Here is a 21,130-nt window from a genome sequence, read left to right on the forward strand (position 1 = left end):
GGAGTCGCTGCCTAGCATCTGGACTACATTTCCCATGGGCCCATTCGGTTTCGCTGGGCCGCTCCGTCCGGACTCCATTTCCCGGCATGTTCCGCGGCAGGGCGGGGCGGGGAGCGGCGGCCGGCGGCCGGGTGGCTGGGGAGGCCACCGCCTCCTGGGCCGCCGCCTCCGAAATGCCGCTGCTTGTGGAGGGGCGGCGAGTACGGCTGCCGCAGTCTGCGGGGGACCTTGTCAGAGCTCACCCAACTTTGGAGGTGAGCGGGACCGGGTGCGGGGTCTTCGGGGCGGGACTGAGGACAGCCTGCCGGGCGGGCTGGACCCTACAAGCGCCGTAGCCTCCCCCTGCTCCTCCGAAGTGGGTTTCAGACTCAGCTCAGCGAAGCTGGGGTCGTCGCCCGCGGCAATTGTTTATTCTGAAGGCCGTGGAGCCCTTACCTCTTTCATACCTTAGAGGCTATCTGTTGAGCCCCTCATTTACAGAGCAGGGTGTGAAGGCCCAGAGAGGTTAGATGACTTGCCCAAGGACGCACAGCACTGAGGCTTGAGGACACCCTGAGGCCCCTGATTTCCAGACCGGGCGCCCCTCCCTCGGGCTGGACTGGGCCCGTTTAGCAAACCTGGGCATCCGTCCTTGATCCCTAGCGCTCGCGGGGAGACACCTCCTCGTTCTTGGGGTATCAGTAAGCAAGGTGGCCTGCGGACATCGTGGCGGGGCCAGCGCCCTGGTTATTTTTAGCCGAAAGCGAAAGCTCTGCTGCTCCCCAGCTGGGCGGTGGAGAGGACCACGCCCTGATACACTGGGTTTTTGTGGTTTTGTTTTTCCCTTTGTTCGCAACTCGATCCCTGAACCCTTGGGGTTCTGATGTGGGAACTGTTCAGAAGAGGGTGCCTAGTGTAAAACATTAGGGACCAAGCACCCCACTTGTCACAGATTCAGTGCTGGGGCAAGGAAGCCCCGTTCATTGATTAAAGAAACGTGTGTTGCGCCTGCCCCTTCTCACACAGCGGGTAGTAGTTAGTTGTTGCCATTCCTTAACGTCCATTTACGGTGACTCATGTGTACATAGTAGAGCAGCTCTGGGTGGGTTCAAACGGCTAAGTTTCCTGCCAGGAGTTGAGTAGTTAACCATTTGCACCACCCAGCATGGACTCACTAGTCAGAAGAGAGGATTTTCTTGGATTTTTTTTGAAACTAACAAATGGCTCCAATATCCCAAACTGTTAAGTGTTATAAAGAGTAACTATGTCCTTTCCGTTCCGTGCTGGTGACTTAGGGAAAGCGTTCTGGCCAGGCATTATTTTGTCTGCTTCCTTGTTCTTCTGTTCCCCCTGATGCGGATCAGTCTCCCAGAATTGTGTATTTACTGAAGGAAGATTGAAATGTCTGTCTTCCCCTTTTAGTGCATGCTCAGTGAACATCCGTTACATAAATGTGTAAATAAAATGACCCCTGATCTAAGATTGAAGGATGACAGGAAGTGACCCACAGGAAGAAGGCAGCAGCTCTGTGTGATTCTTAACTTGCATTTTGTAGAGAAATCAGTAGGCACTCACTGGGCACTTAGGAGAGAGGATTGGCATCATGCTAAGTACTTGCCTTGTCATTGGCAGCCCAGTGACCAGTAAAGCCAGGAGTAGCTGCCTGAAGAAGTAAGGTGACTCTCTCTGCTTTTATGTCTATTTAGAGGTTTCTGTAATAAAAGGTTTGAAAGGTCAGTGTTCAAAAGAAGTGTGTGAGGTGTTGATGGGAGCAGTTTATTGATATTCTGGGCTGCTCCTTTCCAATGAGATTAGGAGACAGCCACAGCTTTTGCCTACAGAGTGCCTGGTGGATTAGAACCGCCAGCCTTTTGGATTGTTGTTGTTAAGTGCCATCAAGTCGATTCCGACCCATAGTGATCCTGTATAGGGTTGCCAAGGAGCAGCTGGTGAGCTTGAACCACCGACCTTGCAGTTCAAATGACTTTGCAGTCTGACGTATTAGCCCACCTTTTGGATAGCAGCCAAATATCTAACATACTACGGCTCCCTTGGAGTCCTGGTGTGGCACTGTGGGCTAATGCGTCAGACTGGAAAGTCGTTTGAACTGCAAGGTCAGTGGTTCAAGCTCACCAGCTGCTCCTTGGAAACCCTATACAGGGTCGCTATGCATCAGAATAGACTTGGTGGCACTTAACAACAACAATGGCTCTCTTAGCTATGCCTGTGTAGTAATAATTATAATGAAGAGAGCCAACAGTAGTGGGTATTTGCCAAGCACCACAGCCCTATGTAGGCGCTGTCTGTCCACTTTTCCCATTTGACAGTTGGACTCCGACGCACAGAGATGTTGAGTAACTTGTCACACACGCTGAAATGGTGAGACCAGGATTAGAACCCTTGACTCTGGAGCTGCCCTACCCAAATATGATGGCCATTTCCATTGGAGTTAATGAAGGTTAAATTGAAATGAAAACTTTGGTTCATCAGTCACACTAGCTACATTTTTGCGTATTTAACAGTCACACGTGTCTTGTGGCTGCTGCATGAGGCTGAGACAATCTAGACTATGCCCGTCACTGCAGAATGTTCCCCTGGGCGGAGCTGTCTAGAGCCTTGGCTCCGAACTGGTCACTGTATGCTCAGTAATAGTCCTGCCTAATGTTCCATAGGTTGATATTACGTGAAGGCACCAGAATTCAGTCCCTGTATTTTTCACATGTAAGATGGTTTCACCACAAGGAGCTTGTTAAGTGCTGTCAACTCAGTTCCAATCCATTATGACCCTATTTTTGGTTTCTGAGATTGTAAATCTTTGCAGGAGCAGAGAGCGTCATCTTTCTCCTGTGGAGGGAGCTACTGGTTTGCTTGAATCGTCGACTTTTTTTTTTTTTTTTTTTAAAAAAGCTTTTATTGTGAATTAAGTGAAGGTTTACAGGAATATCATTAGTTTTATATTCAACAAATCACTACAATGCTTACAATCCTCTGCATGAACCATCAGTTAACAGTATTTATCTCTATTGCCCTTTTTTTGATGTACACATACCACACTGAAAATATATATTCATTTAAATGTCCAGAGGGCACATTTTGCCAGCCAGCCTCCTGCTTGCAGGCACACTGCCTTTCTCAGTCCCTGGGCCTAGAGTCCTCTGTTGCTCTCTCTATGCCATCGCCTCCGCAACCATCTCTGTTGTTGCTGCTTTTCTTGAACCATTTACTCTGTGTTTATCCTACAGAGCCACTGCGTTCCCCACAAGGGACATTGTTGCTGTTGTTAAGTGCTGTTGATTCTGACTCTTAGCGACCCTATATAGGCTTTCCAAGAATGCAGGTCTTTGTGGGTACAGAAAGCCTCATCTTTTTCCTATGGAGTGGCTGGTGGGCTTGAACTAGTAACCATGTGGTTCTCAGTCCAGTGCTTATCCTTAGAGCTAAATCTTTCTGTTGTTGTTAAGTACTCTTGAGGGGTTTGTGATCCATTGCTTATGATAGGGAGCCACCATAATTCGTTCTGTAGTTATGTATCCCTGCAAGATGTTGTCTAGCCCTGCCAGTGAGATGTTCTCTAGCTCTACAAATGAACTTGCTGAACTTGGAAAAGTTACTGAGCAGAAAAGGCATGTCATAATACTCGTGTTTTGAAGCCATGACATCTAGTGGGTAGACTGGATTGGGCAAGGGAGCCCTTAGGGAGGTTGATGCAGAATGGTGGCACCCACCCCAGAGGTAAGCTCTCCTGCTGTGTGGTGTCCTGCCCATTTACAAACCTGGGGACGGAGCATGGAGCACCCGCAGCACACCGCAGGATGTTCAGTGAGTGACGGGGTGGGGATCCACACCCAGTAGCTGATGCCTTAGATTTTTGCTCACTGTTTTATTGTTATACTGTTATATTGCAGACATTGAGATGCAGGGTGTCTGTCAAAGGATACTAAGGCAGCGGTCGGTACATGTGGGAACGGGAAAAAGAAAGGCCTGTTTGAGAGACACGTCTGAGTAATTTCTTGCCTACCTTGCAGGAGGAGCCCTGGTAGCGCTGTGGGTTGGGTGTTGGGAGAAAGATGAGACTGCGCCCATAAATATTTCGTCTCCAAAACCCTATATAGGGTCGCGATGAGTTGGAATCCCCTTGCTGTCAGTGGGTTTGGTTTCCTGGATTTTTTTAGTTCACAAAGCACTGTCTTAGTTGCTCTTCAATTTACAAGGAAGAAGCGGCAGAATATGGCAGCAGGGGTAAGGGCTACAACTAAGGGATTAGCTAGGATTGAGGTCAACAAATGACAGCCCAGGGCCCAAATTCTGTTGTAGCGTAGTGGTTACAAATCGAGTTGGTAACCTCAGGGGCAGCAATTAGAATCTACCAGCTGTTCCGCGGGAGAAAGATGAGGCTTTCTGCTCCCGTAAAGATTTACAGCCTCGGAAACTCCGTACAGGGTCGCTATGGGTCGGAACCGCGACTCCACGGCACATGACCATGATCAGAGGCCTGGTGTGGTGTTGTGGGTTAATGCACTGGATTGCCAAGTTGGTTTGAACTGCAAGGTTGGTGGTTCAGGCTCACCAGCTGCTCCTCAGAAACTCTATACAGGGTCACAATGAGTCGGCAGTAACGATGGCACTTAACAACCATCCAAGAATGGCTTTTACGTTTTTTACATGGTTGAAAAAAAATGAGAGTATTCTTTCATGGAAGGTAAAAATTATATGAAATGCATCTTTTGGTGTCCACACGTAGTTAGACTGGACCCAGTCCTTTTGGTTTCTGCGTAGCAGCTGAGTTGAGTAGTTTCTGTGAGACAGCAGAGCCCACCAACCTCAGGTACTTCCTGTCTGGCACTAACAGAAAAAGGTCACTGACCCCCTAGGTTAGGGGAAATGAGGCCTGGTGGTGCAGTGGTAAAGCACTTGATGACAAGCCAGGTTGGTGGTTTGAATCCCCCATCAGCTTCAAGGAAGAAAGATGTGACAATTGGCTCCTGTAAAGATTTTCAACCTCGGGAACCCCGTGGGGCCATGCTGCCTTGACCCACAGGGTCACTGAGTCAGAACCCACTGAATGGCAGGGAGTAGGGTGAAGAGTGCCATTTGAATGTTGTTGTTAAGTGCCGTCGAGTTGGTGCCGATTCCTAGTGACCCTGCCTAGGGGTTCTGAGGAGCGGCCGCTGGGTTAGAACTGATGACATCTTGTGGTTAGCAGTCCGGTGCTGATCTGCAGCGTCACACCAGGACTCCATTTGATCAGGAGTTATAATAAATGGGTATGAGAGGTAGCTGGGTAGTACTGAGGGAAAAGATCTTTTTAGTGAATGTTTTGTTGTTAAATGCCGTCGAGTTGGTTCTGACCCATAGCGACCCTGTATAGGGTCTCCAAGGAGCAGCTGTGACCTGAAACTGCCGACCTTGCGGTGTGGCCAGCGCATTAACCCACAGTGCCACACCAGGCCTCCTAGTGAATATTCGTATCCAGAGAACATTAGAGGCTGAGAAAAGTGGGGTTACTTTGATTTCAGAAAGTATGTGTGTATAGAGCAGGGCTGTGTTTCCCAAAGAGAAGCTTGGATACACTTTTCTGTGGGGACTTTAAAAAGTCAGTGGAAAAACCGAACGAAAATAGAATGAATTTTTCCAGGAACTTTTTGAAGGCTCCTAGTAACATATTGAAGAGATGGAGTCATGGTGTGGCACTGTACGATAGATAGAACTGGACTGCTAACTGCAAGGTTGGCTGTTCGAACCCACCAGCCACTCCTCAGAAACCCTATACAGGGCCACTGTGAGTTGTATCTGACCCGATGGCACTTAGCAATATTGAAGAGAGGACGTTGTGATTTTTGCTCTTTGGAATGAAAAACGCCCCTTCGTTTCTTACAAATGGCTCTGCTTTTTGGTGGTAAGTCAGTTGTGAAAATGATGAAACTTTGCTGGTATTCTCCTCTTCCCAGAAAGAACCAAGCAGCAGGAAGGGCACTTTTGTGCTCCTGTACGGTATTTTAAATTAAGGTGGGGCAAGAAGTGGCATAAAAGTGAAAAGCGTTCACTGGTCGGGGAGGCAGGCCACGTCCTAGAAGAGTCCTACAGCAGTTGCTTGGGGACCTCTATGCCAAGCCAAGCTACCTTGCTAATCCAGTTTCACCCAGGCCAGTGTACCTTACCTTAGTTTGTTTCTTAAGCTGAGGGGCCCGTTTCATTTTCCGTGCTGCCTTGCTTCCAAAATAATGGAAGTTTATTAAAAGAGGACAACCCTATATAACTAATCAAGCGTGGGAGTCTTCATGTTTCTTACATCTTCTTTATAAGGAGCTCTGGTAGCGTAGTGGTTACGAATCGGGCTGCAAACCTTAAGGTCAGCGGTTCGAAACTACCAGCCGCTCCGCGGGAGAAACATGAGGCTTTCTATTCCCGTAAAGATTTACACCCTCGGAAACCCTGTACAGGGTCGCTATGGGTCGGAACCGACTCAATGGCACTTAACAACAACAACATATATATATATTATATAACCTGGTGTGGCGCTTTAGGTTCAGCACTGGACTACAAACCACAAGGTCAGCAGTTCAAACCTACCAGCTGCTCCTCGGAAACCCTATACAGGGGAGACCCTATACAGGGTCGCTACATGTCGGGACTGACTTGACAGTCCTCATGTAGCACTGTGGACTAATGCGCTGGACTGCAAGGTTGGTTTGAACCTCAAGATCAGCGGTTCAAACTTACAAGCTGCTCCTTTGAAACCCTATACAGGGTCACTATGAGTTGGAACTGACTTGATGGTACTTAGCAAGCACTAACCTAAAATAACAGCACTCATGACAAGACAGTAAAATACGCCCTGCTGTCTGGGCAGTACATACAGGCGCTGCGCTTACTCAGTTGAGGAAGAATTTGTTCATTTAGGATTTGTTCATTTGTTCATTTATCTGTGGCACATCAAAAGGAATTATGGTACCATTTCAATGTTGTATCACGTTGACATTTTTGAGAAAAATGCTATGTTCCATTCTCATTTCAAGAATTTAACCAGCCAAAATTTTTAATTTTTCAATTATTTTTAAAAAGTTCTCTTTTTAGGCTTTCCGCTAAAGAGCTCCTATTGATATTCGGCTAGACAAATTTTTGACACAATGTTAGCATAGCCTTTTCATAATAAAGGTGCTTATTGTGAGATCCTTGAGAGAACCCTGGACTGCAAGGTCTGTTTGGACCAAAAGGCCAGTGTTTTGTTCAAACCCTTAGAAACCCTATCTAGCCGGGGAGGGGAACCTTTTTTTTCTGCCAAAATTTGTAACATCATTCACGGGGCATACAAAATTATCAGCTTAAAAATTAGCCTCCTATACTTGGTCAGGAGTCCTGATGTGGCGCTATAGGATAAGCACTCAACTGCAAGGTCAGTTTGAACTGTGTGGTCGGTGGTTCAGACTCACCAGCCCAGCTGCTGACTCAACAGTACTTAGGAGCAGCAACATCACAGGCAGGAGGCTGGTGGCACCGTAGGTTAAGTGTTGGGCTGTTAACGTAAGGTCAGCTGTTCAAACCCACCAGCTTCTCCACGGGAGAAAGCTGAGGCATCTGCTCCCGTCAGGATTACGTCTTAGAAGTCCTGTAGCGTCACTGTGAGCTGGAACCGCCTCCACGGCAGTGAGTCCATTACAGAGCATCTAGAGGACCAAGAGAGCAGCCACAGTAAAGGGTCTCGTGTCTTGTTGTTCTAACACAACTGTGGGTATTTCCTTCCAGTTTGTTTCCTGTTAGGTACCTCTGGTGGCTCAGTGTTTAGGCACTCAGGCTGCTAACCGGAAAGATCAGCTGTTTGAACCCACCAGCCGCTCCATGGGAGAAAAGATCTGACAGATGGCTTCCTTAAAGATTTAGAGCCTTAGATACCCTATAGGGCGAGTTCTCCTCAGTTCTGTAGGGTTGCTGTGAGTTGGAATCAATGACATCAATGGGTTTTATCGACCTTCTAGCATCGTTGTACTAACAGTCCTTGTTTTTTTTTTAAGTGTTTTATTATGAATTATATGACAGTTTACATGGGAGAACATTAGTTTTACCTTCATTCTATCATACATCATATCATTGCCATGGTTACAATCCCCTCCATGCATCATCAATCGACCAAAGGGTATACCCTGCAAGCCTGCCCCCTATACTCCCCCCACCCAGTCCCTAGATGCTCCATCGCTCTATGTGATCGTCTCTGGCTCCATTTCAGGCATCACTGCTTCTCTGGGTAGTTCCCTCTCTCTGCTCTTCTCCCTTGATGGTCCCAGGACCCTCCGTTCCTGGACTGCAAAGTCAACCACTCCCCTCCTTTTGCTACAAAATGTCTACCTTTACATTTCCGACCCTCACAATCAGTCCTGATAGCAATTATTCACTATTGTATCACAAGAGACATTTCACTTCATCAGCTCTGCCTAGACAGATTGAATACTACTCACTGGAGAGTCTGCCTTCCTCCAGGTCCCCTGGCTCTAGGTTTCCTCTTGTGTCCTTTTTTTTTTTAATGACAGTTTTGTATTTTGCTTCTGGGATTGGGGGCAGGTCGATTCACATGGAATCACTGAGTCAGACATCGACCTAGTGGCACTCAAACCCACAGAAATCTAGCTTTTCAGTTAACATTTCAAAAATGTTTTCCCCAGATTTTTCATTGGACATTACTGTGCAAACAGTTAGTTTAGCAACATTGACTTATTTTTTCTGCTTTTTTTTTCAATCAAAAAACTCCAGCTTTTTTCTTTCCAAATAACCCACTGATGAAACACCATGTTGGGTTATTTCCTTTGCACAGATTTGCAGAAGTGGAAATACCAGGACAGGGAGAGTAGCAGGTAGGAAGTGTCCTCAACTTCTCTTTAAAGAAGGATGTGGTTTCTGAGTCCCCGTCCCCGTCCCCATACAAACTGATCCTCTTTACTGCAGTACTCTTTAATGAAGACATGGTAATCATTCAGCCCATATTCGCAAAAAGTCTTGTTTTATAGGTGGCAGTGACTGGGTGCCGCCAAGTTGGTTCCAACCCACAGCGAGCCTTTCTAGGGTTTCCGATGCTTTTGTAAATCTTTGTTGTTGTTGTTATGTGCCATCAAGTCGGTTCCAACCCATAGCGACCCTGTACAGGGTTTCCAAGGCTATAAATCTACGGGAGCAGAAAGCCTCACCTTTCATTCGTGGAGCAGCTGGTAGTTTCGAACTGCTGACCTTGCGATTCATAGCCTGATTCTTAACCACTAAAAGTCTCAGCTTTCTCCCATGTTTTTTAGGTAAAAAGCCCTAACCATTGTTTTCTTTGCATTGCTCCAAATGAGCTGCCTTTTATTGTAGCCTGTCAACTCATACACCCACCTCCAACAGACTACCTAGCGGGGCTGGGGCTCCCTCCACCGCTAGTCAGTCAGTCCTCACTAATTTACGTCACTATTTTTTTTTTTTTTTTTTTAATTGAACAGGAAAGAGCCAGACTTCTCAGAGGTCAGTGTGTTCAACAAGTGGGACCCCAGGGCCTGCTGTATGTTCAGCAAAGAGAGCTTGCAGTGACCTCCCCAAAGGATGGTAGGTTAGGAAGCAGTGCATTGGGCATGCTCACACAAGGCGATTGGGCGACTGGAGTTTTTATTTTTTGTCTTTTTTGAACAGGCTCCATCTCCGTTCTGGGTTCTGATGATGCTACCACTTGTCACATTGTGGTCCTGAGGCACACAGGTATGATGAGCGAGCTGAAGGAAAGCATTGCTTCAACCGGCCCCATAGTTGGGACCATGTCATTTCTTGAGTTGACCTTTCTGGTGTCCTATTGGAAACATGACCTCACCTACCTTCTTTCTAGACTGCGCAGTCTCTCCGTTGCCCTGGCCAGAATGGGTTGGCTGGGCAGCACAATTACTTCTGTTGTTTTTTTCTTACAGGATTCTCAAAAGTGAGGCATTCCGAGTGGACAGAAGTAGACTTGGTTTGTGTCCTGGGTTCTCATCAGGAATAACATGAGTCATTTCACCCTTGTTCTTCAGGTAATGGGGCTACCTGCTTGACACATTGTGATGGAACCGACACCAAAGCCGAGGTCCCCTTGATCATGAACGCCGTAAAGTCCTTTTCCGATTACACTCAGTGTGGAAGGTGAGCTGCGTGACTCGGCTTTGTTGGGCCCTTGTACGGCTGTGTAGAGCTGTTGTGGCCACACAGTATGTCAGCGCCGCAGCATCTCATCTGCCTGCTTCGAGCAGAGCCAGGTGTGGCATTGGCATTGGCACTTGATCAGCAGTTACTGGTGGATGTACGTACGGGAGATGGGCACAGGCTAGGAAACAGTGCTGGATCTTAAAGGGAAGGGGCGGCTTATTCTCAGTAAATAACTTCAAGACTTCCACGCTGTGATACCTCAGCTGTAGTATCTCTTCAGTCCTTCATCTGTTCAGCCAGCAAGTATTCGTTGAATGTGTGCTATGAGCACAAACTTACAGGCTATAGCAGTGAGCAAAGGTGGGGCGTCCTGCAATAGGACTTTTGGTGTGGTGCTGGACTACCAACCACAAGGTTGGTGACTTAAGCCCACCAGCTACTCCTTGGAAACGCTATCCAGGGTCACTGAGTCGGAGGCAACTGGGTAACACTTAGCTCCCCAACCACCAATCCTACAACAGTAACGTACAAACAGATGCCTGGACAGACCCGCAGGCTCCCAGTGTGGGCGTGAGGCACACAGCTATGATGAAAGAGCAGGGCAGAGGGGGGAGTAGCCCCCCCAGGTAGAAAGGTTTGACAGAGGGTGTTTACCTTTGTTACAAGCAGCGTTATGAAAACTTCAATATAACTAAACATCTCGATGGAGGGAGTTCCTGGGGGCTTAGGACCATAGTCCTGGGGGACACCATGGTCAACTGGCAAAGCATAGTCCACAAAGACAGTGTTCTGCATCCTACTTTGGTGAGTAGTAAATCACCATCGAAGGTACAACAATTGGTCTCTCGCTGTCTGGAGGAAAGATGAGTGATGGTATCGAAGATGCTTGGAAACAGTTAGCTCAGTGCACTAGTGGACCACGTGGACATCAGTCTCCAAGACCCCGAGGCCAGCAGAACTAGGTGGTGTCTGGCCATTACTACCAGCTGCTCTGAAAAGGCTCACATTAGAAGGTCCTAGATTGAGTCAGAGACAAATCTGGAAGTAAATGCAATCTCCTAAGAAGACTAGGTCTGGAAACGAAGTCACCCTCGTGACTCAACTTTCAGCCAAGCAGTAGACCGGGGGACAGCAACCATCAGAGATCTAAAGGGCAGCGTTAACCAAGAACAGAATCTAGACGGCTGACTGGAAACAAGAACCACGTGGAGGAGGCAGGATCCGTGATGTTACGCTCAGGGATTGTTAAACCAAGTGGATCATTTGTTGAGTGTGAAACTGACCATCTGCTCTATAAAACTTCACTCAGTTTGTGGAAAACAGACGTTATCTTTTCATTCCATTTTCCCATGAACTTTTTGAAGCCCCTTTGTAGTCTGATGCAAGGAGCATCATAAACAAACTGTAGCCAACTGACCCACCAGTTACCATCGAGTCCATTCCAACACAAAGGGATCCCATGTGGATCAGTTAAGACTGGTGCTCCGTAGGATTTCTTGTGACTGCTTTTTCAGGGGTAAGGGGAGCAGTAGGGGGCAGGAAAGTAGATGCTTAGGCCTTTCTTTGGAGGTCCCTCTGGGTAGACCTGAACCTGCAGCCTCCAGCCAAGGGCATTAAGTTTTTGGACCCAGGGTGGTCGAGGGTATAGATAAGTGAGTGTGGGGAACACAGGGTTAAACCAAATGTGGCTTTTTAACTGTCTCCAGTGGGTGGGATTTTGCAGAGGAATGATTTAACTCCATTTTTGCCCATCTCATGAAGATAACAGTTAAGGGAGCCCACTCTTGGTGCAGAAGCATCAGCCTGAGCTGTAGCAGCCCCGGCGTCTTCTGGCCTGTAATTGGGCCAGTGATCGTACTTCACTGAGACACCGGGAGCACCTGTGAGACCAGCTCTCATGCAGCGTGCAGTTCCTCCCTGTCTCAGTTATACCCCATCCCTCTGAAGCAGAGACTTAGGAGGCCTTTGGAAGCATCCTCTGGGGGATCCAGAACCCTCTGTCTTCAGGGCCCCTGGGCAGGATCCCCAAGAGCTGGCCTCCCTCCGACAGCCTCACCCATGCACCTAGCGTCCCACCAGCACGTTGTGTGTCGGCTGGGGCATGAGGACATGCTGCACAAGCAGTGCACACTGCCCACGTGGCGTGCCGCCCTCTGATCATCGTCCCCTCTTTGCCAGGCTGGAAGTGCACCTTGTGGGCGGCTTCAGTGACGACCGGCAGCTCTCACAGAAACTCACTCACCAACTTCTCAGTAAGTTCACTCTCTTCCCTCTAAATGTGATCAAGAGGTTTATGTGGTTTTACTGGATAAAAACCCCAATGAGTGTAAACCTAAGGGGGGCAGACCTCCTAAGGGAGCGTCTCTCCGATCAGCATCTCAGCCTCAGGGCTGCCTGGCCTGCCGAGGGCTGCTGGGGTGGGACAAGGGTGCCTGGATCGCATCTGATCCATCGGTGATGAAATAGTAAAGGCTCTGAATCACATCAAATAGAGCCACTCTCCTGGCAAGGGGCCCTGTTGCTGCTCACTGCCAGGTCAGCACTTCTGAGGGAGAAAGATGAGCCTCCGAAACCCTACACAGGGTCACTATGAGTCAAAATCAACTCTACAGCACACGGCCATCACCTCCTCCTAGCAGAAATGCCCATTTTAATCTGTTGCAGGAAATGAAAAGAACTTTGATACCATTTTTTTCCTATTAAATTTGTCAACAGTTTCCAAAAAGACTGAGAATGCTGGGTGTTAGCCCAGAGGCAGTGAGGTAGGTTCCCCGCCACACCCCCACCACTGCACCAGGTGCTGGAATATCAATCAGTGCAACTGTCAAGTGATTTGGCAGTGTGGCCTAGGTCATACCCTTTAACCCTGTGGAGTTCCCCTTTCAGGAACCTATTCAGTTACAACTCTGGAGTGTGTGCACAGATTTATGTCCACAGATGGTGGGTGGTGGTGGTGTGCTGTGGAATCATCGCCGCCCTGCATAGGGTTTCTGAGACTGTAAATGTTCACAGGAGCAGAAAACCTCATCTTCCTCCTACAGAACAACTGGTAGTTTCAAACTGCTGACCTTGAGGTTTGCAGCTCGACTGGGAACCACTATACTAGCAGAGCTCCTTACAGATGAGCAGGAGAACATCATTTATACTAAAGAACGATCTAATAGTCCTCGTCACTAGGAGAATGGTTACGGAATCATTAAAGCAGTTTTCATTACACAGAAAATGCTTATGCATGGGTGTAGGGAGGGCTTCAAAAAGTTGTTGAAAAAATGGGATGAAAAGATCTTGGAATTTTTCCATGCACTTTTTGAGGCCCTCGGCACCCAATCAAACAGGATAGTCGTTTGTCCCCACAGTGTGAGGTGACTGTTGTCTCTGATGTCATTTGTTTTTTACAGTGACCCAGCTTTTTACAACTCTAATTAGTCGTTGGGGGGGGGGTGGATTAAATTCCCTAGGAAAAGAGTAAATATCTTGTGTGATAGATCCATTTATCCCTCCCCACACTTCTCTGTTTCCTTTGGGCTTAAGGCCAAGAACGTGTATTCCCGGCTAGTATGGCTCCGAGAGACAGGGGCTGGCTTGTGGCCCAAAGGGTGGGGGGCTTTGCTCCCACTGCCCCTCGACTTGCGCAGTCTATGTTCTGCTAATTAAAGGTACTGTCTGACATCCAGTTTTAAAATTCTAATTGCAGGTGAATTTGACCGACAGAAAGAAGACGTTCACTTAGTAACGCTGTGTGTGACAGGTAAATCATGCATCTCTCCTAACACAAAGCAGTCATCTGCAGGCAGCTTTGGTGCCGCCCCCCTGCCCCCCACCCCCGGAGGCAGAGACAGAGTTGGTTGGCATTTTGCCGGCTTTTCCCTGCTGCCTGCTGTTGGAATGGCCTCACCTCTCTCCGTATCCAAATCCCATCCAAACTTCAGTTCACACACTGGTCTATTTCCTTCCTGAGAAGAAAGGATTGAGGCTCCCATTGGAGCAGGCACCTGGCATGGCCGACTGCACTAGTTCTACAAGGAGCTGGCTTTCAATAGGAATCCACTGCCCCACCACTGAAACACAGTCCCATCTGTTTTACTTGCCCCCTCTCCCCCAGCCCCTTTTTTGGCTGGGGTTCCTTCTTAGCCTTTCTTATACAAAGTGAAAACAGTTCTTTGATGTCATTCATAAGCTGTATCTAAAAAATTTTTTTATTTTGTTAGAATTAAATGACCGGGAAGAAAATGAAAACCATTTTCCAATCATTTATGGCATCGGTAAGTTGGGATGTTTATTTGGGGGTTGAAGGTTGGTTACATGATAGTAAAGCAGGCACGGGTTAAAGTGACTTTAGCAAAACCCTGGTCCCCACTGCTGTTGGCATACTACAGACTTTAGTTCGAATTGTATCTCGTCTGTATTTGCTGAGACCTCGGGTCCCCAGCTTACCTTTGGTACAAAATACCGTCCACATCTAGGGCCCTGGCGAGAGAACAAGGTAGTAGGCAGACTCGGCTCCCCTCTGAAAGCCAGGGGTGCATCTCTCTACCAAGGCTCCAAGGGGGATGGAGTGGTGCCTTTGAATCTTTTTCTACGTAGAGAACCTATTTTTGATTGAAGTAAAATTTTGATTGAAGACCAAGATCCTAGAAAACAGTGTAAACAAGCAGGCGAAAAAAACCACCTATGACCAACCGGCCACTCACCTATGGCAGCTGTAGTAGGTGCTCAACCCCCAAACCAAACTCAGCCACTGCCCCTAAGTAGAATCCAACCCACAGCTCCCCAGTAGGGGACGGAGAAACTGCTTTTTAGGGTTTCCGAGGCCGTCCATATTTACAGGAGCAGGTAGCCCCAGCTTTTTTCTGTGGTGTAGTGGCTGGTGGGTTTAACTCACCCATCTTGTGATTTGCTCAGTCTTTATTCTAACTTTTTATGTGTCTGGAATACAACGTCATAAAACATCAAGCCAGCTTTTTGCCATGACCCAGGCCACCCTCCAATCCCCAGCTAGACAATATGGTTACAGGGCTGACGAGGGAGCCTCTGGCCCGGGCCCCAGGAAGGGGAGTTGTGAGGCTAACAGCCCCAAACAACTGCCCACAGTGAGGTACCTGGCTGAAAAGCTTCCTTTTCTGAGGGGGAAGCTGAAGATGCTTGAGCTATTTTGTTTAGTCTCCATTCTTCTCTCTCTTGGAGGGAGACTTGGCTGTATCCAGATCTTGTCTTTTATGGATGGTGCTAGAAAGGTCAGACTGTGCAAATTTCACATGGCAGTTTTGCAGATTCACAGCCCTGTGTGTGTCCCCCCTCCCTCACAGCTGTCAACATTAAAACTGCCGAGATTTACAGAGCCTCCTTTCAGGACCGAGGCCCAGAGGAGGAGCTGCGTGCTGCGCGCATCCTGACAGGAGGACCAGTGAGTTTGAAATCATCTCAGTGTGATGGGTTTATGAGAGAGGGAGGGAGGAAGACTTCAAGGTTTGACAGCCCTTGGAAATGAGAAATTGACATCTGCTACTTTGAAGGTGGACATATCACCAGGGACACGCCCACTCCCAACATACAGAAAGACAGAAGAGTAATGAATGTCTTGAGTATAAACTCAGGACCCCTGTTCTCTGCCAAGACATGTTTTTAAGTCGCTTCAGACTCAGCAGCCCTGTATGGGGTTTCCGAGGAGTGGCTGGTGAGCTTGAACCACCAACATCGAAGTCCAGTGCATGAACCCACAATGGTACATCAGGACTCAGAATAGGGAGAGGCACGTATGAACCCATAGCACCCAGGTCCGAAGAGAATAAACTCCTTTTACATTACGAGTAAAGAGACCAGAAGGAGGGGGTAATGAGTGGGGAGAGCTGTCCCCCTCAGGATGACATCACTAAACACCAGTTTACTTGACTGGTTGGTTCATTGAACCTCAAAGAATGACCACATTAAATTTAAAACTCAGATTTCCTTAGGATAAACTTCTTAAGTGGGAAAGAATTCCAATTTTAGAAGCTAGCAATAAAAACCTAAGGCTAATTATTTTTTATTCTAAAAGCTAGACATAAAGACCCCCAATTGCTCCTTGAAAAGACCCTTACGTGCCACTTGAGAATGGGTGAAGGAACTCCTTCAAATGCTTCAGCTGTGGAAGAGTAGAAATGGTACTCAGAGCACCCCAAAGGAGGCTTTTAGGAAATGCTGACATTTCCACTGAAAACCATGTCTGAACTCGAGATTTGTTTTGTTACCCCTTTAATGTTCTCAGGATTCCATTTGTAATTTCTCAAGTAGCATAATAACTGTAATGTCATTAGTATTCAAAAGAATATATTTGCATCTCAAAACTCAAAATTGAACATTGGTGGTAAGGTTAAAAGAGACGATTGGCAAATGTGGGCATTCAGGGAATTGATCATTTGTCAACAGCTTTCTGGAAATTTACTGCCCATCCAAGGGAAGGGGGCCTGACAGTCATGATGCAGTGTTTATGTCACGATGAGGGACAGGACTTTAGTCAGACAGCAGGCAGGGTTGCGGCCCAGCCTGAGGCTTCCTGGATTGGGGACCGTGGGCTCTGTGCCTCAGAATGCCGTCTTCCTGCACCATGGTCTTAAGAACTATAAACAAATCCGTGTCGTCACCTACAAAGTGCAGTAGCAGATACATTAGTGAAGTGGCAGCGTTTGTTAATTATGTGAGACAATATTTCTTAAGCCTGTGATTTCCAGATAAACACCTTACAAAATAGCCTACACTGGCAGGGTTTGAGAAGTGGTAACCTCCCTTAAATTCTATGCTTGAAATGTTTTTTTCTTTCAGATGATTAGTATTTACGATGCAAAGACAGAACAACTTCGCATAGGGCCATACTCCTGGACGCCATTTCCGCATGTGGATTTCTGGCTGCTGCAAGATGATAAGCAAATACTAGAGGTGAGAATTTACGGTTGGGCAAGTCTTAACTCTCAGGGCCCTGGTTTCTTCATCTGTAAGAAAAAAAAGGTTTAGGCTAGAACAATAGCTGCTTTTCCTTCAGCAACCGTATTTATTTTTAGGATGCCACTGGCAGACCCCATTTAACTTCATCAACTAACTTATCAATTAAGAACTAATGTTCTGGTTTAAAATCTACACGTGAAGAACATAAGTAACCAACTGCTGTTTCTCATTAACACAGCCCCTCATTTTTTATGTCCTTTTACATTCTATATATAAACATATCTAGAGTATTTACTCAATGTCTAAAGAACACAAAGGTACTCTGACAACTCTATCAAAATAGGGAAGGAGAGCAAGGTGCTTCTTTTGTTTTCCAGAACCTTTCCACATCACCTCTGGCTGAGCCCCCCCACTTCGTTGAACATATCAGATCGACCTTGATGTTTTTAAAAAAATACCCATCTCCAACTAGCAAGTTGTTTCCTGGAAACAAAGCTCTGCTCTACAAAAAAAATGACAATGGCATCTGGGAAAAAAGCTGTTGAAGCTAAAACCAGGAGTTACCACAGAAGGCAACTTAGGGGCATGATAGAGACCACTGTGAGGTAGGAGGGATGTGAACTTAGGATTGACACACCTGTGTCCTAAGTCTTCATACATTTCAGTGTCTTTCAAATGACTTTCAAAATAAAATGTTATTTTGGCAAAGGTGTTTGTTTAGATTTCCTTTGTGCTTGACTGAGAAGTGGCAGAGAAGCAGCTGGCAGACTCCCTGTTCTGTTTCAGACACTGAGGTAAGTATTTCCTCTTCTGTGCTGAATTAGTGTATACAGGAAATGTAGTTGAGTTTGTGAGGAAAATATTTAAGACAGTAAAAGTCAGTGAGAATATATAAATCTCACAGGTCTTTTCTATCTGCTTTCTCCAAAAGGAACATATTTCTAGATAAATAAGATGAAAGATTCAGAAGTGATGCGCTTGACCGTTCTCCAGTATAATTCTAAGTCTAAGATTCAGAAGTGATGCGCTTGACCGTTCTCCAGTATAATTCTAAGTCTGAGACCATCCACTAGGAGGTTACATGGAGTCTCTGAGTTGTATAAGCCACAGAGAAAATCTCTTCTTTTAGATGCCTTCATTGTGGTTATGACCTAGTGTGCTTTTTTTTTTTTAAACCTTTTTCATTTTTTGAAGTTGGTATCCAAAGGGAAGTCAAATGAAAACATACCTACCACAAGGGTCAAAAAGTCATGATGCCGAATCAGAGGTAAGATTGATGAACTGATCTGAACTCGTAGGGAACAATTTCAAGAACCTTTATTGAAACCAACATTCAAATATCTCAAGGGTGAAATTTTGTTTCAGCAAAACGAATGTAACAATTTCAAATATAAAAACATTTAAAAATTTATCTTGTTAGAGGTGATAATTTGCTCCTCTCCCATTTTACCTACTATATATGCCATTGCCCGAAATAAAAAGGGAAGACTTGAATCATCTGCACCGAAACAATAAAGAAAGGCTGCACTTGGACGAGTGCCAAATGCCAGGAATCTCATCAAAGCCAAGGCTTCATTCATGTGGTCTAACTAAGGCTCCAAAGCCATCACCCACCCACCAGTGTGATGCCCCAGATGCCCCAACTCTCTCCCATAGGCTGCCTGCTGGACGGAAGAGGCACAGGGGCCAGGACGTACGTGACGTGGCTGACAGACTACAGAGCCGCTGCTCAGTAAAAGGATGTGGCCAGCACTTCTGCATGGGGAGAAATGGGCAGTAACTTCCTTCCAGTGACCTCCTTAGCAGTCTGGCTTGGTAAGACTGAGAAAGATGACTTTTCTGGTTCATGTTTCTTAGTTGAGTGAAAAGTGCTGAGCTGCGAACGGAACAGATGCTCCAGCAGCTTCAGAACTGACTTCAGAGTGGACACTTAGTCCAGGGGTTCCCCTGTGTGTGTCCAGTGTCAGGCTCTTACGGTGGCATCCATCAGGTTTTCAGGAATTAACCATGAAAATGAGCACAGTCTGTACTTCCGTGCCAATTTAAAAGCTTTACCAGTATTTAAAAATATACAGCTACACATACATATATATACAGATATATATATATATATATAACGGTCAGGAAGAGACTACGCTGCTTTAACTAGATAGGTCTGTGTGTTTGTTTACAAGTCGTATCTAAAGAGAAATGGATGTGGTGACCCAGAGGACGGTCACTTCCCAGAGTGCTACGTGAGTGGACACAGTCTCCAGGAAAAGCAGCAGGTAGGGAAGGTGGAAGGGGCTTCGGACACTCATTTACAATCCTACTATAAAGCCCGTTCTCCAGGAAGCCAAACACAACCTGGCTCTATAGTGCAACTTGATCCAACCAAAAACAGGTGGCAAAAGCCTTGGTGGGGCTGGGTTTCTCCTGTGCCGGAGTCCAGCAGAGAACCAGGGGAGTTGCCACAGCAGCCATCTTACCAGAAAGTCAGGATGTGAGAGCTGAGAGCTCCCACTGAGCTTCAGTCAGAAAAAAGCACAAGTGTTCCAAGTGGCAGGCACTTGAAATTTTAAGTGGCGTGTGTGAATAGAAAGAATTATGTATGGGTAACTGAGTAGGGAAAAGGTATTAGTACAGTCGGGTAGGATGGAAACAATAGTTGTGGGTTGTTCTCCATCCACATAAAATTAAACACGTCAGTTGCCCAGCTAGAAAGCTGCCTTTTGCATACAGGTTTGTGCAAAAATCTGTGAAAGCACAAATAACAGTCATTCTACTGTATTAGGGTGTGGCACACTTCACATTTTCAATGTAACTTCATCTTCCCTGAAACCAGCTTCAGAACAGTCTCAAGCCCAACACTGACTCTTATCTTAAGTTCTCTGGTTCTTCTACCTGGGAGCCGTCAGCGCTCAGGTGCTGGGCCTCCCCCTGCTCCGCTTCCTGAGGGCTGCGAGCCCCAGGGGCGTCTTGCTCCAGCCCAGTGGACAGCTGCTCCATCTTCTCTAAGTCTTCCACATGGCTGACTGAGCTTGTCTCGCTCATGGCATCTGAGCCTCGGAGGGACCTTCTGAATGGTTTCTGGCCTAAAGGAAGATCGGGGGAGCAGCTGAAAGCTTGAGAAAGAACACTGGTGGCAAAAACAGCTTTCTGCACCAGCCATTACTTTGTCTAATTCTATCTGCCGCCACCTAAATGCTAGCATCACTGGCGCTAAAATCTTTCAGAAGGTGGAGATAGAAAAATGCGGCTATCTGTACACTCACGTACCCCAAGGCGGGGAACTTGAGGCAACCCTCAGAAAAGCTCAGGCGAGTGACACCAGAGTAATGTGATGTCACCTCCCTCTCAGCTACTTAGAGAAACTGGTGACGGGGATGAAATGAAGAGGAACAGGGATTTGGGTTTACAAAGGGAGTACATGTTAACAGCAAACTTGGACAAGGCTGTTGGGGGCTGCATAACGTGATGCCAAGGTCTCTTTTCCCAAGAACTGTTTTTACCTGTGTTCATTCACATACCTGGAAGTCTCTGTTTAGGGCGAGTGCCTGAGGGGGTTGGAGGCGGCGTCACTCCTGTACCTTGTACTTTGGAGACATATGTGTGTTCAGTGGACTCCAGAGAACCTGCCAGGAAAGAAAGGGGTGGACTGGGTGGTAGCTGCTCAGTTGCTGATGGCTGAGCTTTGCCAGGATCCCGGACAGCCACCTCCACTGGGCTCGTGAGCCCCAGCCCTGCATCCACCTTGCACACACACGAATCTTGAGCCTAGGGGGGCAGGTCCGATGGGAAGAAGCAGATGCCTCTTGGCCAAAGACTGAGGTTCAGCCGATAAGAAATCAGATTTGTTTTTTGTTTTCCAACAGTGTAGTCAGCATTTTCTAAGGAAGGAATAGCGTGAGGGCCCTCACCTTTAAGAAATGATCCTGATAGAACACCAAAGACAAGAGTTAAGTAGATTGACATCCCCTCCTCTAAGGCCCCAGCAACTTAGTTAATTTGCTGGGTTTCAAATAAAACATTTCAGTGCTCATGAAATCTTTTCAAGGCAGCCCTCTGCTGAGGAAAACCACACCCAAACAACGAGACACGCCTGCTGAGATCTAACAGCTGA

The 21,130-nt window shown here is 47.0% G+C and overlaps 1 protein-coding gene across 1 annotated transcript; it reads left to right on the forward strand.

Annotated features, from left to right (window-relative positions):
• The first annotated feature begins 98 nt into the window (after positions 1–98).
• On the forward strand, positions 99–17,573 carry NTAN1 (N-terminal asparagine amidase). The gene is made up of 10 exons (XM_006871997.1): positions 99–254; positions 9,441–9,543; positions 9,628–9,693; positions 9,999–10,107; positions 12,289–12,362; positions 13,805–13,858; positions 14,319–14,372; positions 15,417–15,514; positions 16,909–17,022; positions 17,406–17,573. The coding sequence occupies exons 1-10, from the start codon at positions 174–176 to the stop codon at positions 17,571–17,573; spliced, it is 921 nt and encodes a 306-aa protein (XP_006872059.1). The 5' UTR covers positions 99–173.
• The last annotated feature ends 3,557 nt before the right edge of the window (positions 17,574–21,130 follow it).

This window comes from Chrysochloris asiatica, unplaced genomic scaffold (assembly GCF_000296735.1).
Source record: "Chrysochloris asiatica unplaced genomic scaffold, ChrAsi1.0 scaffold00178, whole genome shotgun sequence".
NCBI lineage: Eukaryota > Metazoa > Chordata > Mammalia > Afrosoricida > Chrysochloridae > Chrysochloris > Chrysochloris asiatica.